At 40.8% G+C, this 23,394-nt stretch overlaps 1 protein-coding gene across 1 annotated transcript in view; it reads right to left on the bottom strand.

Moving 5' to 3' along the window:
• Rasef (RAS and EF-hand domain containing) overlaps window positions 1-22,623 on the bottom strand; it is a 71,932-nt gene extending 49,309 nt beyond the window's left edge. The window contains exons 1-3 of the mRNA XM_052716796.1: window positions 22,203-22,623; window positions 1,847-1,993; window positions 802-892 (exon numbers count right to left, since the gene is read on the bottom strand). Coding sequence (XP_052572756.1) covers window positions 802-892; window positions 1,847-1,993; window positions 22,203-22,543 — 579 coding nt within the window. The 5' untranslated portion in view covers window positions 22,544-22,623. The remainder of the gene's footprint in view (window positions 1-801; window positions 893-1,846; window positions 1,994-22,202) is intronic.
• Between the last annotated feature and the right edge of the window lie 771 nt (window positions 22,624-23,394).

Below are 23,394 nucleotides of genomic sequence, written 5' to 3'. Positions count from 1 at the left end.
ATGACTAACCCTCCTTGAGGCTGGCAGGTGGCAGAGCAAAGACTCACAGGAGAGATTACTTTACAAGTGCCACCTGGCCTGGGTAAGGGCCAAGTCAGGACAGAGACTTCTGTCTGCTTGATGCCAGCACTGGGCACTGCACTTTCATTGCCTCTCAACACAAAAATAGAATTTTAAATCCCAATATTACCTACTCAAAGAAAATATGTATATTTTCTGCTTTCAGCAAACATCAACTGCCCAAACATTTTATACTGAAAAACACACCTCTCCTGAGGAAATCACTAAAGATATCATGTAACTTTCCACTTAAGAATCCCAGTAACAATAAGATTCCATCAGAAAACACCACAGTTAGGAGACAGAATTTTAAATTAACTGCAATCAAGATTTAAAGTCTGGTAGTGAGAACAACATACAGGTAGATGTTCAGCCATCTTCTCACCAAATCTGACTCCAGTCCTCCACTCCATGCCATGCATTTCAAAGAGACCTCTGCCCTTGCATGTAAGCTGACTCCTCTCCCACTCACATGAGCATTATTAGTACTGGAGAGGCATGTCCTCAGTGTACTTGATTACAATCTCTGTATCTCTTTAACTTAAGGCCACAAAACACTTCTGGTTATAAAAATCCTTTCTCTGCTCCAAATCTAGAAGGTTGCTATTTTGATACAGGGTACTAAGTAGTAAAGCCTACTGTCCCCAAGCTTTGTCACCAAGAGATGTGCCCAGAGCGCCACAATAAAAGGTGCTCCCTAAAGATCTGCCAAATGAATAAATGACCAGTCCACAAACTCACATCTTTCCGGGTCTCATTTTCTACTGCATGAATCCTCTGATCCATTTCCTCTTCCAGCTCACTCAGTTGAATGGCTGCCTTGTCTTGAGCTCTGAAATTCAAAAAGTTCATTGTATACTTAGATTGAAAAATGTAAAAAGAAATTCAAAACTCATCAGCTTCAGGCTTCACATTGTATAGATGAGGTTAGTATTCTCCATGATATTTCCCAGTCCTTCTATGTGATAAACTAAGGTTGCCAACATGACTATTTGGGTGTAAAATGACATTAAACAACTGAAATAGATTAAATATTAGGCTGAGGAAAAAAATAGCTAAAGACAGCAAATTTCTGGGAGACTGTCCACAAATGTGAACATCTTATTGCCATAACTGAGTGACAAAACTAGACAAAGGAAAAAACTTTATGGCAATAGACTATTAGATATAATTTTAAAATTCTATTTTCTAAACTTCACAATCGTATAGGCTAAAGTTAAAGTCAGAAGGATCAATTTCAGAAACTGTTTCTAATCAGTCTCTTACTGTTCCAGAGATAAAATTATCTGCTAGGAAAAATCTTGTATTCTACCCAAGATGTCGTGTACTGGAACTCATGACCCCAAAGAGTGCATCTTTATCACTCTTTTGAAAACTCAGGACTGAGACTTGGAAAGCACAGGAAATCTGCTGGCAAGGTCTTTACCTAGCTTGGCTTCAGAGTCTGCCTACCTCTGTTTTGGTCAAGTTTCCTTTAGTGAAGTTTCCTGTTTGGGTCAAATGGCTGGGAAGAAGACACAATCTGAATTTTTCAGGATGGAATTGTCAATTTTTAGGAGTTGACAACATAGGATGGCAATGACCAACCAAAAGATTCCTGTTTGACCCTGCAATTACTACCTAACACAACTTACCCTGTGTGGAATATTCTAGAATGTTTTGGATTCCAAAAGTTCAGAAAGACCACTTGTATCATAACATGACTGCTAGTCAGTTCCTTTACAACCCTGGTCACAGAACAAGTAAAAGGACTCTGTGTGTCCTCAGGAAAAAAGCAGATTGATACCTCTTCACTGCAATGGCCAGGTTTTCCATTTCTGTGCTCTGGAGTTTGATCTCACGGAGAAAGTTTCTTATCACATGTTCATACGGCTGGATTAATCTTGGCTCCACAAGATTGATGTTCTGGTACAGGGTACTAACTTGTTCTTTTCTGCCAAAAATATTAAAATTAAATGGTATCAGTTTAAAAGTAAAATAGAAAATGTATAGGGATGAGATAGACAACTAAAAAAGAAACAAGAAGGATTTTAGAATCCGTAGACGGATCTGGAATAAAGACAACAGAGAAGGCAGAGAGCCTTTTGTGTTCTCCATGTCAGAAGACGTCAAGTGGGAAATCCAGGGCAAATGCAAGGAAAGGGACTTAGAATGAAGAATTATTCATTTTACTTGCTAAAAATTGGATAGTAATGAACTTTAAAGAAAAGTGAATTGGTTACCAAATTCTGCTTCTCCAATCCCTAGCAAGATGTGTGTTAATCTTTGAACTTAGAATGGATATACCTATTATTTTGTGGTCAGTCAAAATTACTTCAGGCAAATTCACATTTGTGGATACATTCACACATTTTTTTTCCTTCCTGGTTCTTCAAATACTAAAAATTTGGAGCTTTCTCATACCAATCAATTTTCTGTTTTTCAGACACCAATTAGATGTTAAAATTTTTTTATTGAATTAATAACTACTGAAAGTTGGCACAAGCTCCCTGGCTGGAGCTCTAATCTACAATTTTGCCCCACTTCAGGCACCAGTCACCTGTCCAAGTGATGCCTATTTGGAACTAACCAGCTACAAATCAGCAGTTCCCATGAGTATATTAAAATGGCTCATGGAACTCAGGAAAATATTTACTTTCTTTTAACAGCTTATTATAAAGAACAGCAAAATGGAAAGGGTATAGAGGGGCCACAGAATTTTCATGCCTTGGCTATGTCACTTATGCTGCCAAAGTGTGAATACTTTGATGTATTCACAGACCCAGAAGTTCCCTAAGCACACCCTTATGACCAAAGGTCAAACTAAATTTTCAGCCCTTTTTTATTCCCCAGAGTCAGGGATGAGGCTCCAAGTTCCAGCCCTCCGATAATGCTTCATATCTTTCTTTCTTTCTTTCTTTCTTTCTTTCTTTCTTTCTTTCTTTCTACCTATCTATCTTTCTATTTATTTATTTGACAGTCAGCCTCCATTCTGAAGCAATCTATGGCCTAGAGCTATCATCTATTTCATTACCTAGTAGAAGAAAAGAGTGGTTGGACAGCTAGTGGCATTCCAGCCTCAGAGATCATCAGCTAATTCCCTAAGTGGAAGTGAATGTGGCTTTTATGTAAATCACCCTTTTACATCTTTATAGAAATACATATTGTGCTGGCTAATTTTGTCAAGTTGACACAAGCTACAGTCACTGGAGAGGAGGGGCCCTCAATTGAGAAAATGACTCAGTACGGTCTGGCTGTAGGAAAGCCTGTAAAGCATTTCCTTAGCAGTTTTTGTGGAAGGGTCCAGCCCATTGTGGGTGGGACCACCCCTGGGCAGGTGGTCCTGGATTGTATAAGAAAGCAGGATGAGCAAGCCATGCAGAGAAAGACAGTAAGTAGCACCTCTCCACTGTCTCTGCATCAGCTCCTCCCTCCACATTCCAGCCCTGCTTAAGTTCCTGACCTCACTGCTTTTGATGATGAACTGTTATATGGTACTGTAAGTGAAATAAACCCTTTCTTGCCCAATTTGCCTTTAGTCACAATGCTTCATCACAGCAATAGTAACCCTAAGACACATACTCTGGGTGGATTTAATAATCATTCGACTTTCTACCAGTACCAACATTTTTCTCAACAGATAGGCTGTGTGCTGGTATCCTTTGACATGGTACATGAGGGACACTGCAATCTATCCTACTTCTTATTCCACTACAGAGCAAGGAGTGTTGTAATTTTACATGAACTGTGACTGTGAGAACACATGACAGTAACAGGAATTCTTTTGTAAGGAAATAACATATATACCAGCTAAAAGATACACCAGGGTTTGGAAAAATAGGTAACTTCTTAGGTCTGAAATAACTTATCACAACACCAACCTGAAAGAATTATCAGTTTTCATCAAGATTAAAAATGCTAGGAATAGGTAGTCCTCAAAAAAAGGTAGATCCTTTCATATACACTGTATTATTGAATAATCATCAGCAGCACTTGGTTATTTCTTATACTTGATGATCTTCCCCTGTGATTTGATAGTCACTCTCTCAACACTGTGAAAGATCTACTGTCTCCTGACCCTAATATGGAGAGATTACTCTTGATGTGCACGTCTTACACAAGAAACACTGGGCAGGACAAGAAACCAGGAAGCTCATAATCCTTTCACAACCATCCACAGTACCCATGCATAGACAATGGTGTGATGGACACAGATCATTCAAATACCCTGAACACAGAACTCACACCATCTTCTCCATTCATTTTGGCTAGAGTCTCTCAAGGGCAGTCTGTTTTCATGTTTGTTTTAGATGTTCTTATTTATTATTTTATGTATATGAATGTTTTGCTCTCACCCATGCATGCCTGGTGCTCACAGAGGTCAGAAGAACAACTTTGGAAGCTAATGCAGGAGGATCATGAGTTCAATCAAGGCCATTCTAGCTAAATTGTAAAATATTATTATTTTAGTTAAAAGGAAACAAAAGAAGTACAAGGACTGAAGGTTGATTGGTGGCGGGGGAGAGACAGGAACACTGGGTCAGGTTACAGGCTCTCTCCCTAGACAGGGCTGAGTACAAGGTGTTCAGTGACCTTACAGTTCTCACAGAGTTCATTCTCTCCCTAGGGCAGCTGCAGACCATCTGCTCCTAGACCCAAGACAAGCTTGCATTATTACTTTACTTTATCAGCATCTTGTGACTTATACATCTAGGCTGGATTACATGGTATGGAACTTATCCATCTCCCCACCTGCCCTTGAAATCCTGTGAAAGCAAGAACTCCCCTTTTGTTCTTTGGACCCAAAGGTCTACCTTTTCCTTCAAGATCCCACTGTGCTGTAATTCTCTTTGTTCTTTAGACCTGAGGAGAAATGAAGGCTCTGTCCCTTCAGGATCCAATCAACACTATCCTTGACAGCTGTCTCTCATAATGAAGCTCTTATCTGGACCTGAATGTGTGTCCTTCTACTACAGGATGTGATGCTGAAATTCTTCTAATAAAGCTTATCTGAGGGGTAATTAATCTCTGCCTTCTTTCTACAAAGCTACCATTATCTACAACAGGCAGGAATGCAGCAAAGTAGAAAGGCAAGCAGGAAGAATTAGAATAAATGTTCTTCAGAGGAAAAAAAAAGACTCTGCTACTGTCCTACCCAGCCACATAGTGTGATAACAGCAGAAAGCCTGGCTCTCCACTTGTGCCAGAAGGGAAGCCATGGTCTCTTCAGGGTCTCTGATGTCGATGTCAAAGGATGCAGCCCATCAATCAAGAGAAGCTTTGGCTATGGTGCAGAAGTGGGTCTCTTTATGCCTACTCACCAGACCCCAATTTATTGCCACATAACTTGAGTACATCTTCTATTGGAATGTTCACAACACCCACAAAAAGTATTCTATTAACTCATTTTACAAATCAGGCAGAGATAGGGGCCTGTTATGAGATTAAATCATGGTCCCAATGCCCCAAATTCATGTATTAAAACCCTACTACCAGGAATTCAGATTCTAGTTATAATTATACTTAAGAGTCTTTAAGGAAGGAATTAAGTTCAAATGAGATAATTATGATGAATTCTAACCCAGTCTTACTAGTGATCTTATAGAAAGAGAAGATTTAGATACAGACATATATAAAGAGAAGACTGCATGAAGACTTAAGGGAAGACGGCAGTTCTAAGACCAGAATAAAGGCTCAGGACAAACTGACCCTACTGGTCCCCTGGTGTCAAATTTTAGAATCTATAATTATGAGAATGTCCTGTTGTTTAAACTAAGTGTGGTGCTTGATGCTACAAATGCCTGGGCATCCCATAAGACCCAAGGACACAGAGATTAAATGACAGAATTGAAATTCTGTTTTGTGCTAGAGACCTCATAATTAACCACTAACCTCCTACTGCTTCTCAATTCTGCTAAATACCTGAACTTTTGGCAGAAGAAATGGGATTCAAAATTAATCAATAGAACTTTGAAACACTGTATGACATGAGTTACAAATTAACTATGCTGCTTAATTAGGCATAGCCAAATATATGCCCCTGTTGCTTTAAATTTCTTAGGACCATTTCTTCTAAATAAAGAAATCCATTGCTCAATCCATTCAGAAGCTAATCTTGATTCTTAAAAGCTGTTCAAGTGCCGAGCGGTGGTGGTGCATGCCTTTAATCCCAGCCAGGCAGATCTCTGTGAGTTCGAGGCCAGCCTGGGCTACCAAGTGAGTTCCAGGAAAGGTGCAATGCTACACAGAGAAACCCTGTCTCAAAAAAAAACAAAACAAAACAAAACAAAAACAAAAAACTGTTCAAGCATTATTAATAAATTCATAATAGTAAGTCACTTTATATGATGATTTAAGATACTCAAACCTGTCATCCCTCCTCCCATTAGAGCTCAGGACAAATACTGGTTGTAAGAATGATCCACATTATTAGAGAATAGTAAATGAACAACAAAAAACTCTTCTTCTATGAGATCATCCTAAGTAACTTCATTACAGAACAGGACAATTCATGTCTTTACTTGTATCACTTATACTAGTGGGGTACAAAAATCTAAAAATATACTATGTGGTAGTAATCTGTCAGAGAAATCATTCTCTGGAGTCCTTATTTTCCAGCTAACTGCATAACAGTGAAACATTCCATTGCTGAAGTCTCAACAGGTCCTTCACTTTCTGTAAATGTCTAAAGTGGGAACAAATTATAGTGACATGAATCCCGTTGGATTATTTTCTGATTCATGCCTTAAACAAAGTTCTAGGAATAATTTACAGTGAGATATATACATAGATTATAAAAAAAAAAATCCACCACTGATAGAAAATGTGTATGCTACACAATCAACTATTATATAAGAATGGCCTGGATCCTCATCTACCCTACTTCTTATGTCAGGGACTTGTCGAAGGTGTACAAAGTTATGGGTTCAATCCTCAGCACCACATAAACTGGATGTGGTAACACACACCAACAATCCCAACACTCAGGAGGTTAAAATAGGATCAGAAAGTCGAAGCATCCTGGACTATATAACTAGTTAGGAGCCAGACTGGGTTTTATATGATATGTTCTCAAAAAATAAAGAAAAAAAAGTTTCCAGCTCAGTCTGTTTGGTTCCAGAGTGTTGTTCTCCAAGCAGGAATAAGGTCTTTACATCACAGAAAGAAAAAAGTACCTCATCCCTCTAGAGAAGAGTAAGAGTCCAATGCTTCAGGGAAAGAGTGTGGAGGCAAGAGAGATGTCCATCCTTCAGCATCAAATAAGGAATGGAGGAGTTAGCAGGAACCAGAGCACACATGGCCAGAATGCATCCCAAAGATGGAGATGGAGGATATAGTTCTAAGAGTACCAGAAGCCACTGAAAGAAGCAGTGGAGAGACAGCATGATCAGAATAGTCTGTTGAATACTGCCATTGTCTTAGGGTTTCTACTGCTGCAACCAAACACAGTGACCAAAAAGCAAGTCAGGGAGGAAAAGGTTCAATTGGCTTACACTTCAACATTGTTGTTTATCACTGAAGGATGTCAAGACAGGAACTCAAACAGGGCAAGATCCTGGAGGCAGGAGCTGACGCAGAGGTTGTGGAGAGGTGCTGCCTACTGGCTTGCTTCCCCTGGCTTGCTCAACCCACCTTCATATAGAACCCAGGACTAGCAGCCCAGGGATGGTACCACCCACAATCAGCTGGGACCTCCCTCATTGATCACTAAATGAGAAAATGCCTTACAGCTTTATCTCATGGAGGCATTTCTTCAGCTGAAGCTCCTTCCTCTCTGATGACTGACTAGCTTGTTTCAAGTTGAACCACAAAAACAATCAGTATACCTACCTTCACATAGTTCTGTTTGAAGCAGAAATTAATATAAACACAAAGATCATTAATTACCTGGCCCACCAAGATGAGCCACTCCAGGGAGTTGGGTTTTCCTGGCTTTGTTTTGTATTAAACCAGGGTCTCATCCAGGGCCCCCTGCCCAGATATATCTCTGGCAGTTAAAATTCCAGATGTGTTGTGACACATTTTAAATACCTAAGTACTTATCTGGGCCTCATTCTCCAAAAAAATTTAATATGCAAAGTTACTGGAAGATAAGAAAATTAACTAGAGTCACTCAAGTAGGAAGAATTCAGATTGTAAATGACTTCCTATTCAAAAACACTGACTTTAGTATTGGGGAGTTTGCCAATGAAAACAGTAAAATAGAAAAAACAGAAGGCAATATGCTACAGTTTTAGAGGAGGCACTGATATCTTCTGACGTCATGATGAACAGTATGCAGCATGTGCAATAGAGCCCAGTGAGACTTGAATTCATCCTCCACCACCATAGCTTTATAAGCAAGAGCCAACACCTAACCTCTCTTACTTCAGCTCCCTCAACCACACAGTGGGACAGTGGGTTTAACAGCAGAACTGGCACTTAGGTGTGCTGCACAGTCAAGCCTTTACTGAAGTTCACAATGTAAATATTCTGTTTCCTGCTCCTGGTTAATCAGATAACTAGATTTAAACAACAGAAGGAGACAGACAGCTCCTTCAGGGCATTATAGGCATCAAGTACAGAGGGCAGGAAGAGGCTGTCCTGACCCTGAGCAACTGAGTATTCAGTGCTCTGCCTTCAGTGATTCAGTAAATTTAAACAGTACTCACACTGTTTAAATTTACAAGTTATGTTTTAATTAAGTGGTAACGCATTTATATTCTGCAATAAACCCTTCTAACACCAAAAGACTAACTAAAACAAACAAAAGGTTTAATCTCTTTACTGGCTGGTTTTGTGTGTCAACTTGACATGAGTTAGAGTCATCAGAGGAATTAGTCTCAGTTGAGGAAATGCCTCCTTGAGATCCAGCTGTAAGGCATTTTCTCATATAGTGATCAATGGGGGAGGATCCAGCCCATGGTGGGTAGTGCCATCCCTGGGCTGCTGGTCCTGAATTCTATAAGAAAGAAGGTGGGCTCAGCAAACCCTGGGAAGCAAGCCAGTAAGCAACACCCCTGCATGGCCTCTACATCAGCTTTTGCCTCTGGAATCCTGACCTGTTTGAGTTCTTGTCCTGACTTCCTTCAGTGATGAACAGCAATGCTAAAGTGTAAGCCCAAGTAACTCTTTCTCCCCAACTTGCTTTTTGGTCATGGTGTTTTGTCTCAGGAATAGAAACTCTAACCAAGACAATCTTTTAATAAAAATAAATAAATAGATAAATAGCATCATCAAACTTCCCTTTTTCCAAAAAAATGATAAAGTCCTAACTGTTCATCAGCTTTACTGTAATAACAAAGAAGAGGATGGAGTGATTAACTAAATCATGGAGGTAATGCTGGTACCAAAAAGGGTCATTGAGGACAGCTAGAAAAACAATAGACTTAGTCAATAATAACAGACAGATGAATATCACTCATCAAATGGAACATATTATGTCCAAGCAGGATGAATAGAAGGGAAAGCAGATGTGTGCTATATAGAAACTACTCTTTCCATATTTTTGCTATGTCTGAAGACTCCCAGGGGAAAAAAAAATGTGCATTTTAAAACAAAACCTGAGTCAAAACCTCAGTTATTCTCCACAACAGTGTCCTGTGGTGGTATCTTTAATGACATGAAAAGTAGAGATGTAAATCTGAAGAAGCAATATTATCTAAGTCTTAGAGGTTCACTGATAAACTCCCTACAAAGTATGACTATTCCACAAGATCAAGGGACTGCCACTCTTGATTCCATACATTTCTCGTTTCAGATGTTCTTGTACAGATGCAAAGAATGAGGTGAAAACTATTAATGTGCTCTCCAGAAAGAGACAAAACTTCACAGAAGTCAATGAGCTTGTTTTCTGGAGGCATAAAATGTTTCAAAAACTCGTTCCAAATGTGTGCTAATTCCAAAATGGATCTATCTTTTCCATCCACTGAATGGAATTAAAGCAAAGTGTTCAGAAGTTCATTATGCCAAAGGGAAACATCCAACCTCATGAAAAATGCTGCTATGGTTCCTCTCACCTACACACACACACACACACACACACACACACACACACACACACACACACACAATAATAATAATAATAATAATAAATAAAATATTTTTAGTAAATTAAGAAATCAATGGGGAAACATATAGTCTTTATCTGTATCCTTATTTTTCAAAAGACAGGACTGCATTCATTTTCATAAATTGATAGTATTCCACTACATATACATATCATATTTTTACATTAGCTAGGGATTGATGGACATCTAGGTTCATTAAAAACCCCTGATATTATGGATAGTATTATAATAAACACAGGTTGAGGAGGGTGCAAAAAGTGAGTGCCAGAAGATGGTTGAAAAACTGGTACTCACAGAGATAAAAGTGGATATTTCTAATGTTCTATAGCAAAACAGGAGATTATAGCTCAGGACAAACTGTTAGGGAATTTGTGAGTAACCTGAAAAGAGGAACGTGAAGGCTCCCAACACAAAGGAATGAAAAGAAGATGGGGCCGGGCAGTGGTGGTGCACGCCTTTAATCCCAGCACTCGGGAGGCAGAGCCAGGCGGATCTCTGTGAATTCGAGGCCAGCCTGGGCTACCAAGTGAGTTCCAGGAAAGGCGCAAAGCTACACAGAGAAACCCTGTCTCGAAAAACCAAAAAAAAAAAAAGAAAAAAAGAAAAGAAAAGAAGATGGAAATGCTCTCTCTAATTTGATCAGCACACAGAGCATGCAGGTGTTAAAATTATCACACCCCTGAGTGTTGACCAACTCTTCTAATATTTAAGGAGACTGAATTATTAACTGCATGATTTGATCATTATATACTATACATATGTTTTATGTGTTCTAAGTTAGCAGGCTTTACCCCATAAATGCATCCAATTAACAAAATTACTAATGAAGACAAGATCTCTGTGAAGTAGAAATGTACCTGGAGGTGATGCTGTACAAGTTGTGACCAGGCGGTCTGGATATTCTACCTAAAGAGAACACAGACTCACAGAGTTTTTACTCTTCACACACAATAATAGGATCAAAGTGTGACCCTTTTTTAGTCACTGGACTGACCTTTGTTTGGGACCTATTTGCATCTCTGAAGAATAAACCAGTAACCCAGCTCAGATAGCATCTATTTCTGTAGAGTCTCCTAAGCTTTATTATATTTTTTTTCAAAAGTAGTTGAAAAGCATTAATCAATTTTAAAATCTTGAGCAAATTGGAAACAAAAGGAGAGTAAAGAACTAAACATACTAATGAGGGGAGCTTGTTGATGAAATTTAATTCTGAAGTTCAGTCTTTAAAATTGAACATATCTCAACTGATGTTTTGATGGGTCTCCTTATTTTTCACTGATTTGATTTATATTCAGTTATATTCCATAACAGAGTAGAATAAACCTAAGGTATCAACAATTTTGAAGAATCTATGTATGATTAAACCTAAGAATAATAAGTGAAGACACTTTCCTTAACCAGTCTTGTCTTACAGAAGTTAAAATAAGTAAGTGTTTATCAAAAAAGGACTTTGAAGGACAGCAAAGACTGCCACAGTGGCAACCAGGGGTCCCCGTGCATGTACATGTCACCACAGGTTTTCAGACCAAAAGAAAAAAAGTGCTAAAAGCATGCTCATTCCTTCTGCAATTACACTTCAACAGGAGTGCTCTTTAGTCAAAAACAGTCTCATCTGCAGAGAGCAGTCAACTGCTAATGTCTGCAAATTTTAATTTAATAATCACAGTAACAGTAATAATTATAATTATGTAGCTATCAACACTACAAGCAGTACTATGAAAACAGCACAGCAGAACAGGATCACACTGAAGAAGACCCTCTATGGTGATATTTTATTTGTACTGAAATGTGATTTTATTTGTATGTTAATAAATAAAGTTGCCTGGGGGTCAGAGCTAATAGTAAGCCATAGTGGAGTTGGGTATTCATGGTGCACACCTTTAATCCCAGCACTTGGTAGGCAGAGCTAGGTAGATCTCTGTGTGGTCAAGGATACAGCCAGCATTGGAGACACACGCCTTTAATCTCAATACCAACCATAGAAGACCTGGAGGTCTGTACAGACAGGCAGTGACGAGGCGATCATGTGGTTTACAACCAATGAGAAGGCAGAACAGAAAGTCTATATAAAGACAAACACACAGGAAGTAGTAGGTCTCTCTTGGCTGAAGAGGCTAGCTGCAGCAGATGGGGAAGGCTTTTAGCTCTGATCTCTTGGCTTTCTTCTTTGCATTGGTTCTGTGTTTCTTATTTAATAAGACGGTTGGTTACATCTACAACCCTCCTCCACAGAGAATGAGACTCAAACATGGGGAAGGACATCCAGAGTTTACATGGCTGAGATGCCTCCGTCCTGAGCACCTGGAATTACACACACCTGCACTACCCTGGATATCTTTATATATGTCAGAAATAACATTCTTTTAAGAAACACTTTGAATAGAATCATTTTATAAAACTGACTACAATAAGAAAAATTTGTCAGGTTAGAAAACAGTATTCCAATAAAATCATATTATATAAAGTATATTAGCTAACCTCATTTTCAGTATCTTGCCACAGTGACAGCAAGCAAACATAATTTCTGCACCACATGATCAGGTTTTGAATAAACCAGGTTCTGCCCGTATAGTGGAGAGGTGGACCTCAACCAAACAGCCAAAGCCTTTAACACACACTGCTGACCTCCAGATAAGACAGAATCACACTGTTGACCTTCACTCCTCCCAGAGTCTCCTTCCGGGTCTCCAGCCTTCCACCCAGACTCAAGCAGTTTGGACCTGCTTCTATAACAAGTGAGTTCTTGAAAATCATCCAGACTCCTCACTAGGCCAGAACAGGAAATGTAGACAAGTGTATATTTACTCATACACAGGTTCTGCTTCTCCCTAAAGACTCTAATATTAAAGTAGCATACGTTACTGAATGCTGTCTGGGGCTTAACTTCACAGAAACAAATTCACCAGCTTCTTGGGGCATGGTTATATTAACCACAGGAACTGGAATCAAACCTCAGTTTTCAAGGGTTCCTATTTTAATTTTAGCCACTCTACCAACCTGGATAACAGGTTTGCAACCTTTAACCTAAAGTCACCTCACTGTAACCTTGCAAGAGAGAGGTGATGCATTGTCCTTTTACATCAACACAAAACCCTCACATTTTCACTCAGAATCAATCAAATGCTCTGTCTGTAAGCCTAATTTCAAGCCTCATATGAGTCTATATCCAATCTTAGGACTACTCTGCTGTAATGCATGCATGCATGCACGGTCCTTTGACATCAGTTAACTCTTTGCTGAAGTGTGCAACACACATACACACATACATACATACACACACAGAGGGGGTGTGGAAGGAGAAGGAGAGAGAAAGAAAGATTCTGGCTGTTAATGTTTTTATGCCTCGAGTGGCATCCACAGAAAGCAAGCCACATATAGCTATAAGAAGTAGTGTATGGATGAAGGTCACACTGGATGACACCTTTTGAGCCATAGTTTTCTACTTGCCATGACTAAGCAGCCACAATCCCACACCTCCTTCCTTCAATCTTTCTTCACCTTAAAAAAAAGAAAATAGACAGCAAAATCTTATATTTTCATTTTTATTCAAACATCTATAGGTTTTTAGAATATTGAATTTTGAATTTTAAGCAACTAATATGACTTTTTATCGTGTAGTCTTTCTTTTAGATTGTCACTGTTTATTTGAGTATTCTGGTTACAGAAGTGTACAGACACAGCCTGAGGCAGAGGTAGGATAGAAAAACAGGAGAAAACATTGAGACATGGGAACAAAAAGGAGCTCCTCATCTTGGTTGAAGTCTCTCATTACCTGAGAATCAGAAAGTCCAATGCAGATGACTCTATCTACTACCTGCCCTGCATCAGCATTTCATGGAGCCAGATCATGAACTCCAGAATCACCCACAAAATCTGATAAGCCCCACACAAACTTCTGAAGGTATTTACAGAAATCTTCTAAGCCCACAGAAGGTTTAATCCTGGGTTAAGATTTCATACCTATCCCTAACCATGCTGAGATGACTTCTGACACCCCATTCCCACACCAATGCACAGTGGCCAGAAGAATGAACAACAAACACAATTTTGTTGGACCACGAACTGACAATATGGAGTAACTGTAAACAAGAATCCAAACAAGCACTCAACAAATGTGAGACTAGACATCCAGACCAGAAAACACTATCAATAACAAAATTCTAGATGCCTAAGACCCATCACAAAAAGTCAAACAACATAAATAAACAAGGCAACATGTCTCCTCCAGAAACTAGCAACCTCATTAAAATATTCCCTGAAAAAATCAACTTCTAGATAATTATTACTTCTAGAGCAATTATTACAAGACAGTGACTATAAATATGGACAAAGACATAGACTCAAACTGGAGCCTAACTAGAAGCATCACCCCAACTGATGAGCATTCATGATACAATATACCGCATGTTACCAGAGGAAAAAGGTAATTATCAGTATCACCCAGCTACAAGCCCTGTGACCTACAATGGAGACTTGCCTGTGATATACTGGCACAATAGTGGCACAAGCACTTTTTTATTAAACTTAAGGCCCACTCTTTAAGACGTAGCCCCTACCTGACACTGCTGAAATGGCCAAGAATTTGAGACTTTGGCAGGTAACTGGGGCCTAATGGAAAGCCTACTACAACAATTACTCCACTAAAGGAACATAGCAAAAAGATGACTCTTAATGACCCACTGCTAGACTCATAAATCAGTGCCTCGCTCAACCCACATCAGAGAAACTTCTTCTTCACATAGATGAGGACTGACACAGAGAGGCACAACAAGCCAATGTACAGAGTGAGCAACTTTGAAACATCCAGTCCTAAATGGGATGGTTTCATCAAATCCCTCCCTTCAAGGTCTAGGGAGCCATGAAGAAGAGGAGGCAGAAAGATAGTAAGAGCCAAGCAAACGATGCCTTCTGGACACAACAGGACTGACAAACAAACTCAGAGACTGTGGCAGCATGGACAAGACCTGCTAGACAGGGTCCCAGTACTGAGAGTGGTATGTGGGCACAGGGTCCAACCCCTAATCAAGAAGCTATCTACAATACGTACCCATTGGCAAAAGGAAAATTAGTTTTCTCCAATGGAGTCTCACGGAATATATTAGCCACACTTCAAGGAAAGGCCCCATGTCCATGAGTAGTTGGCCAAAACAAAATGAACCCAGTGGTATTTTTGTGGACTTTTTGTTTTATTTTGCTTTGTTTTCACATTGTTTTTTAATCTCATGGATCTTTTGTTTGTTTATTTTGACATTTATTTTAATGGAGTATTTTTATGTTTCTTGATTTTTTTCTTACTGTTTTGTTTCTTTTCTGTTTTTTTTAGAGAGAGGGAGAAAGTTGAGTAGGTAGGAAGGTGGGAAAGATCTGGGAGGAATTAGGGAAGAGGAAATGATCAAAATATATTGCATGAAAAAATTTCAATAAAGTAATTAAAAAGAGAGAAATGGTAAAAACAATATCCAATACTATGAAAGAGGATATGAACAAATGCCTAAATAAGGCCTGTGAAAACAAACAGTTGAAGGAAATAACACAAGCAATTCAAGAGCAAGGCACTCCAAACTGTCTGAAGGTGACCATCGTTCATTATAGCAGTAAAATGAACATGTCTCCATGGAGATGTATGATGCTAATGAGATGGTACTCCAGGGGTCCCTCAAATTTTGGAGGTTATGGCCATTGCTCCTGGTTGCTCACCATAACTGGGTGATCCTGTTGCTGAAGACAACACACATTTGGTCACAGAATACAAAGAAACCATGCTCGAACTGAACTGAAAGCTTTCTACAGATTTCATAGTGTAGGAAGTCATTATCCCAGCCACTGGGGGAGAAAAGTCAGCAATAGTCTTCCCCAGATTTACCCCCGTGGTCTAGAATACCAACTTGCTTGCAAGAGACGCTTATTGGTGAAACAATGGCACAACTATCTGAAGGGAATCAGCAACTGATTTCTGATCAGACCTGAAGCCCATCCCTAATAAAAGAATCAATGCCCTAAACCTTCTCAAACAGCACACCCAGCTGGAGACCAAGTGTTCAAACAGCTGTGTACATGGTCAAAGGCCCACGGCTAGAGAGGTGACAGGCACTAGGGGCGAACCTACTTCTGTTGTTCTGTGTAGTAGTTTGAATGATAAGTTCCCTACAGGATCAGCTATTTGAATAATTGGTTCCCAGTTTGCTGTGGGATGGTCTGTATGTCAAATGTGTTGCTCTGATTGGTCAATAAATAAAACACTGATTGGCCATTGGTTAGGCAGGAAGTGTAGGCAGGACAAGGAGGAGAAGAATTCTGGGAAGTGGAAGGCTGAGTCAGAGAGACACTGCCAGCCGCCACCATGACAAACAGCATGTGAAGATGCCGGTAAGCCACGAGACATGTGGCAAGGTATAGATTAATGGAAATGGATTAATTTAAGCTGTAAGAACAGTTAGCAAGAAGCCTGCCACGGCCATACAGTTTGTAAGCAATATAAGTCTCTATGTTTACTTGGTCGGGTCGGAGTGGCTGTGGGACTGGCAGGTGAGAGAGATTTGTCCTGACGATGGGCCAGGCAGGAAAACTCTAGCTATACCAGTTGGTAGCACTGTTTGAGTAGGTTTAAGAGGTGTGGTCTTGCTGGAGAAAGTAGGTCACTCAGGACCAACTTTGTGGTTTCAAATTTACCCACCATTACCAGTTATCCTTTCTCTGGTTGGTTCAAGACAGAGGCCTCAGCTTTTACCCTGGCTACCATTTCTGCTGCTTGCTTTGCAGCCATGATAGACTCTGGAACCAAATAATCCCTTCTGTTGGGAGCCAGGCTGATCCAAGTCTTTCTCAGAGGCCTCGATAAAAGAACAAATAGAACGCTAGTTCGGTGTTCTTGCCCAGGGGCAGACTTAGCAATGTCTAGAATAGGGCTGGGGCCAGGGTCTCAAAGGAGTTACGGTTTCAGTTCCTGGGAACCTGAATTTTTCCCCTGATAAGAATGAAGTTATCAGTTCCAAAGCCATTGTGTTCCTGATTTGGTGATACACTTGAGATCCTGTGTTCCTTTTGTACAGCATTGCTTGATTAGCTTCCTGTGAGTCTGTCCCATTTTTTTCCCCTGAAGACTGTATAGAAGTTGCTATATTTCTTAATAAACTTGCTTGATATAAGCCATCAACTTATGCAAGATCTCCTGGTCACAACTTTCTTCTTTATTTTCTCATCCTCAGCCCTCTCCCTTAAGAACTTGTCCCTGAAGAACAACCTGCTAGTCCAGGTCACACTTTCTTCTGTAAGTCGCCTTAGTCATGGTGTGCTTTATCACTATAATAGAAAAGTAACCAATACAGTTATCTTCCTCCCTCTCTTTCTAAGTACTGCCCTCCTCCTTCCCCAGATAAAGTCTTGAATCATTCCTGTTACTTTTCTATTGTACTAGAGCACCATGCCCAAGACGTTTTATAGATGGAAGAGTTTATTTGTGCATGTGGTTTCAGAGGGTTAGAGTTCATGATGTCAGAGCAGAGGAGGTAGGCAAGGCAGCTGGAACAGCCTGCTGAAAACTCACATCTTGAACCCCAAGCAGGAAGCCTCAAGAATAAACTCAAAATGGCAAGGGTCTCCAAACTCTCAAAGCTTGCCTCCAATGACATACCTTCTTCAACAAGGTCACACTTCCTAAACCTCCCAACCAGCACCACCAACTGAGGACCAAGTATACAGAGACCAATATAATGGGACATCTTAATCAAACCACCAAAGTCACAAATACATTTTGCTAAATGGACGTATTGTCAAACTGCCTCTCAAATATTTATCTTTATATTCATAGATTAGTGCTGTCCTCAGCCTTGATTAAAGAAGCTTCTCTATGCAGTGACTAGTTGTTAGTGTAGATTCACACTTGGTCAAGGTGCTAAGAAAAGCGAAATGTTGAGTACTCAGCATTAAATGAGACACCAACATTTCCCCTTCCAAAGTTCAGTACACAACACTTAAAAGAAGACAAAAGAATATAAGAGTTTAACTATAGGAAAATGGGTCACAGAGTAGTGTTTTATGGGCATGACATGGTTATGGCACTCAAATTCACAGCAGCATAGTTCCTACACAATACTGGCCAGTAAACATATAGTCATAGGTGCAAAGGGACTCGTAGGGGTTTATAGGACTTCACTCTGACTAGGGGACCAATGACAGTTGAGAGTTATGGGGGAGGGGCAGGGGAGTAAGGAGACAAGACATTATTGTCTTCAGTGATATAGCTCTGGTGGAGACTGTCCTGGTAATTTTTTTTTGCCCTGGTTTAATTTTTGTTGTTTTTTTGTTTGTTTGTTTGTTACGTTGGTTGGTTTTTGTTTTTGTCAACTTGACACAATCCAGAGCTAACTGAGAAGAGGGAATCACAGAAGAAAATGCTTCCATAGACAAGCCTATAGGCAAGACAGTGGGACATTTTCTTAACTGGCAATTGATGTGGGAGAGCCCAGCCCTCTGTGGAGGGTGTCACCCCTAGGGTTTGAAGTGTATATGAAAGCAGGCTGAGCAAGCCAGTAGAGTGAGCCAGTAAGCAGCACTCTTCTGTGGCTCCTGGTCCAGTTACTGCCTCCAGGCTCCTGCCTTGAGCTCCTTCCCTGACTTGCCTCAGTGATGGACTGTAGCCTAAGAAGTGTAAGATGAAATGAACCTTTCCTCCCCAAGTTACTTTTGGATTTTTATCCCAGCAAACAGAAAAGGCCATAGCTTCACATCCATTCCCAGATGAGTATCCCTGGTTAAACCGAGTGGATCACAAAGCAAAAATAAATACCTGAAAGTGGTATGGAGATGTGATAGGAGGGCGAGAGAATGAGTGGGGGAGGATAAGACAGGTCAGAGGAAATAATGTGACTAGAGTGTATTATATAAATGTATGAATTTGTCAAAGAACCAGTCAATTTAAACAAAAAGGACATGTAACACAACTTGAACAAGAAAGCTTAACCTTACTAATGACTCCCAAAGCCCGAAAAATCTAAGATAAAAGCCTCAATTCTTTACATAACGGTCACTGAGCTTCTGCTCTTCACTTACTTCCTCCCCTGGAAGTATGTCTTTTTCTAATAAACTGTTTCTGTTTCTGCTACTACCTACCTATCTCTGGTCAATTCCTTTCTCTGCGAAACAGGAACCAAGAATCTTCCTGAAGTGTCTACTTCATTCAGTATGGACCAATATCATAAGAACTTTAAAAAGCAATGGTGGGCTCTACCCAAAGAATGGTGAAAACTAGCCTGGGATCATTTCTCTTTACATATGCAAGAGCCAAGAACTCAATCAACAAACTCCTTTTCGCCAATATAATGACCCAGGCTCCAGGAATTTTCTAGGCTGCATTCTAAGTCTGCTCTATACCTGGACATCACATCCTAGCCATTTCTCTCCCTACCTCTAGAACCTCCCTTGACCTAGCACCGCTCTCCTTACTAAACTCTTTCATAAGTGCTTGCTTCACTCTGCTTTCTGTTCTGGTTTCACTGCTATGAGACCATATTTTATCTTTATATCTGCCAGATGCAAGGTTACAGGACACAAACTTCCAGAATGTAAGGGAAACAGTTCCTCAGTTTCCTAAGAGGAAACAAACTCATGCATGTATTAACCCACATCACAAAGGCCATTTACATTCCTTAACAGTACAATTTAATTTCTTTTCTAATCTCAAAATTATTGTGGATTGTGGAGTTTAAACCAAAAATGACTTAATATTTTGCTTAAATGTAAAGCATTTGTAAAAGTAAAATCAGTAAGCATTTGCTGAAATGTAAAATTAGTCAGCACTACCATGTTTTACCTCTATAGGAAGGACATTCTTGTATCTAGTGTATTTTTGTTTTAAGACAGGCATGGGGATGTACACCATCAAATAAGACAGAGTATTAGTTTGGGAACAAGCTAGAATGCCACATCTTCCTGGAATGTTCATTATTCCTGCAGAAGAAAACAGTATTTTATATCAAATCAACCCCAATATGTCACATAGTAAAATGAACAAGTACCATTTTTCTTAAAGATTAGAAAATTCAAGACTTTGGGGCTAGAGAGATGGCTCAGCAGATAAGAGCACTGGCTGCTCTTCCAGAGGAACTGAGTTTGGTTCCCAGCACCCACATCAGGCAGCTCACAACTATCTCTAACACACCTGAAGTCTCTGAGGAGACCTGCACATATCCACAGACAGATACAAATAACTAAAAATAAAATAAATCATTTTTTTAATCCCAAAGACAATTCTCAGATACAGCAGTCAACAATTTGTGGTTTCCCGCAAATAGCCCAGCGGTCTTTACATACTATTTAAAGAAATATTTAAGACATTGAATAAAATATTTAAAGAAATATCTATATGATACTTGTTATCCTTCCTTTTCTTTTTCTCCAGGGGTGTGAAACAATGCCTAAGGTAGTATTTGGCATCTATGGGGCATTCAAAAGCATTTGTAACATGAATTTGCCCATATTAATGCAGCAGAATTTCAATAACAAAAAGCTGTGGGGGGTTGTTTTGTTGTGTTTTTTAATCAAGAATAGATGGAAGAAAGCAAAAAAGTGAACCACTGTATGAGGAAGTAGAGTGCCAGCACTCCAACTTACCAAAACAGTTTATTGCTGCCATGGCAACAATCAGGTGGCTCAACTCAGTTTGGTTCTTCCCCCCTCCCCGTGAACAACACAGAAAGGCAAACATTGTACTTGTTAACTTTCCGTAAGAAGGGCTTAGGACAGAAGTTTGTCAGGTGACACTGATACCTTTAGTGACCTTTGACAGCCTTTGGAAAGGATGATGATAATCATCCACTAGTTAAGGTAAGTCCTGGTTTGTCAACTGATTGTAGAAAAGTCAATATAATCATTGAGAGGTTAAGTGTCATATGTCTACTGCTGAAATCTAATCAGGAAAAAAGGAGCATGATCATACCTACACACAGACGGTATCTCTCCCTACTTCGTTCTTAAATCGTTAATTTAAAAACAAAAATAACCAGGTGTGCTGGAAAGATGGCTTAAAGAAAAGCCATAGTCTGCAGCAACAGTGTTTAATTTTTTTTCTCCTTCCCCGGGTGAGACACTGTGGAGTTTGTTTTTCCCCCACGTGTATGCAAGGGATTAGCCCTCACACCCAGTTTCTCAAATAATGTCACAGTGAGTCACTCAACCTCCCTGTACAAAATTCCCTTATCAACCAGAGAAACTGGGATGACAAAGCATGTGTTGTGGAGCAATCTGAAGGAGCACGACACCTCCTTTCTCTGAGACCTAAGTCTTAGATACAGAAACTGACACTTAAAATGCAGCCTTTCAGGTCTTAATAACAGCATCCAGTGCTCAGTGAGACTGCAGCTAAAATATAAACACAAAGCTGAAAAACTTGCAGAGAAAAGCAGAAATGTAGCGAGAGGAGAGTGAAGGTCTGATCCTGAAATCGCCCTGTAGTCCTCCCCTCATTGAGAATAAAGTTAATAACTTGACAATCAGTTATCCTTATTAAAGTAAAGTCATGGTGTGACTGTCTCATTTTACTTACTGAATAAAAACAATTTTCAGCATAGAAGTCCTGGGATCATTTTTCTGACTTTAATTAACTGGGCAAGGCCCTTGAGGCTCCTGAATTTAAATTTCTAGAATTCTTTCTTGTTCAGTCGGAAAAAAATAAACCTACTTCCCAAGGTATCCTTAAAATAAAACGAGTGATGTAATGCATATCAATGAGACTGTGTATCCAGTGGTACTGGAGCTTCGTTTTCGGCCTTAGCAAACAACAAATGCACAACTTTTATATAGTATGCCAAGCTGGCAAAATGCCTAGGCTAGCCTCTGAGTGCAGCTGGGAAGCAGCAGTAGGGTGACCCGTCAGGCCAGGTGAGCCACCAAGAGTGTGCCCGCCTTGGCCGCTTCAGAGGGAGGCTACAGGTGTCAGTCACCAGGGTCCTTTCAGGAAGTGCTCAAACCTCACTCAGGGAATTTCTTCCCTACCAGCAACACCAGATCTCTTTTCCTTTTCGGAAAAGTCACCACCAGTTGTTGAGCAGAAAAAGCAACTCACAGATTGGGTATCCCGATTGCATAGAGCCCGCCACCAGCGCTCGCAGGACCACGCACCTGGGAATGAGTCGGGCCTCGTCTCCTAGGCGCTCGTGGAAGTCCCGCCACGCCGGACCCGGGCTCTCTGGTTCTGCCGCGTCCCAGGCGCCCTGGGACTCCGCACTGTCCCGGCCGAACGCTCCGCGGAAGCCGCGCGCGAACTCCGGGAAGGTGATGGCACCATCGCGGTCGGTGTCGAGCCCCAGGAACACCGCCTCCGCTTCGGCCTCAGCCACGTGCAGCTCGGCGCACAGCGCGCCGAACTCGGCACGCTCCAGGCGCCCGGAGCCCTTCGTGTCGTAGGCGGCGAAGACCGAGCGCAGCCGCGCCAGCTCCTCGGGGTCCGCGTCCGCCTCCATGGCGCCGCTGGCCACCGCCGGGCTCCGGGCTCCAGGGCTCGGCCAGAGGAGCAGGTCGGGCCGGTTCTGCCACCTGCCCACCTGCCGCGGGCGGGGATGTCCGGGTGAGGCGGGGCGCAGGCAGAGAGAGGCGCTTGCCTCCAGCTGCAGCCGCCAGATTGCTGCCCCGAGCTACCGAGTGCCACTTGGCACCTCCCAACCGGTCGGCTCCACCTATGGTGGAGCCAAGACACAGCTTGACTCCCAGGCTTTCATCTGCAGTAGCTGGACGGTCTTTCTGTTCGGCTTTGAGAGACTTAGCAGGAACTAGGGGCACTCTGCCCAGATCCTAAAGGCCTGTTACTCAATTTCCCCTTTTCTGAACCATGAATATGGATGCTGCCTGCCTGCCTGTGGAGTGCTAATTCCCTGACAAAGGGGGAAAAGGTGGGTAGGGATAAGTTCCAAACTGGCCAAAGTTATTGGCATTGTATTTATTTTCTCTTAATTCCAGACACATGATAACTTTGCCTATACACATCTTTACTTTTTAAAAATTAAAGAAGAAAAGACCTTTCTGTAATTTTACGGAAATTGGAATTGTCACATTGATCTTCCATATGCCTAAATTGAAACAATTTTGTCACTCCGTGACTCCTCGGCTTTAGAGAAAACTAATACCAAAATCACTTAGAACTAGCATTCTTTTTTTTTTTTTTCTTACTTTCTTACTTTCTTTTTTGCTTTTTGAGAATCTCTCCATTAACAGTCTTAGATGTCCTGGAACTTGATTTGTAGACCAGGTGACCTCGAACTCACAGATATTCACCTGCCTTTGCCTCCCAAGTGCTGGGATTAAAGGCATGGGCCAC

This window comes from Peromyscus californicus, unplaced genomic scaffold, assembly GCF_007827085.1.
Source record: "Peromyscus californicus insignis strain IS unplaced genomic scaffold, ASM782708v3 Scaffold_5__1_contigs__length_169319896, whole genome shotgun sequence".
Classification (NCBI taxonomy): Eukaryota; Metazoa; Chordata; class Mammalia; order Rodentia; family Cricetidae; genus Peromyscus; species Peromyscus californicus.
This window is presented reverse-complemented; position numbering and strand designations above follow the sequence as displayed.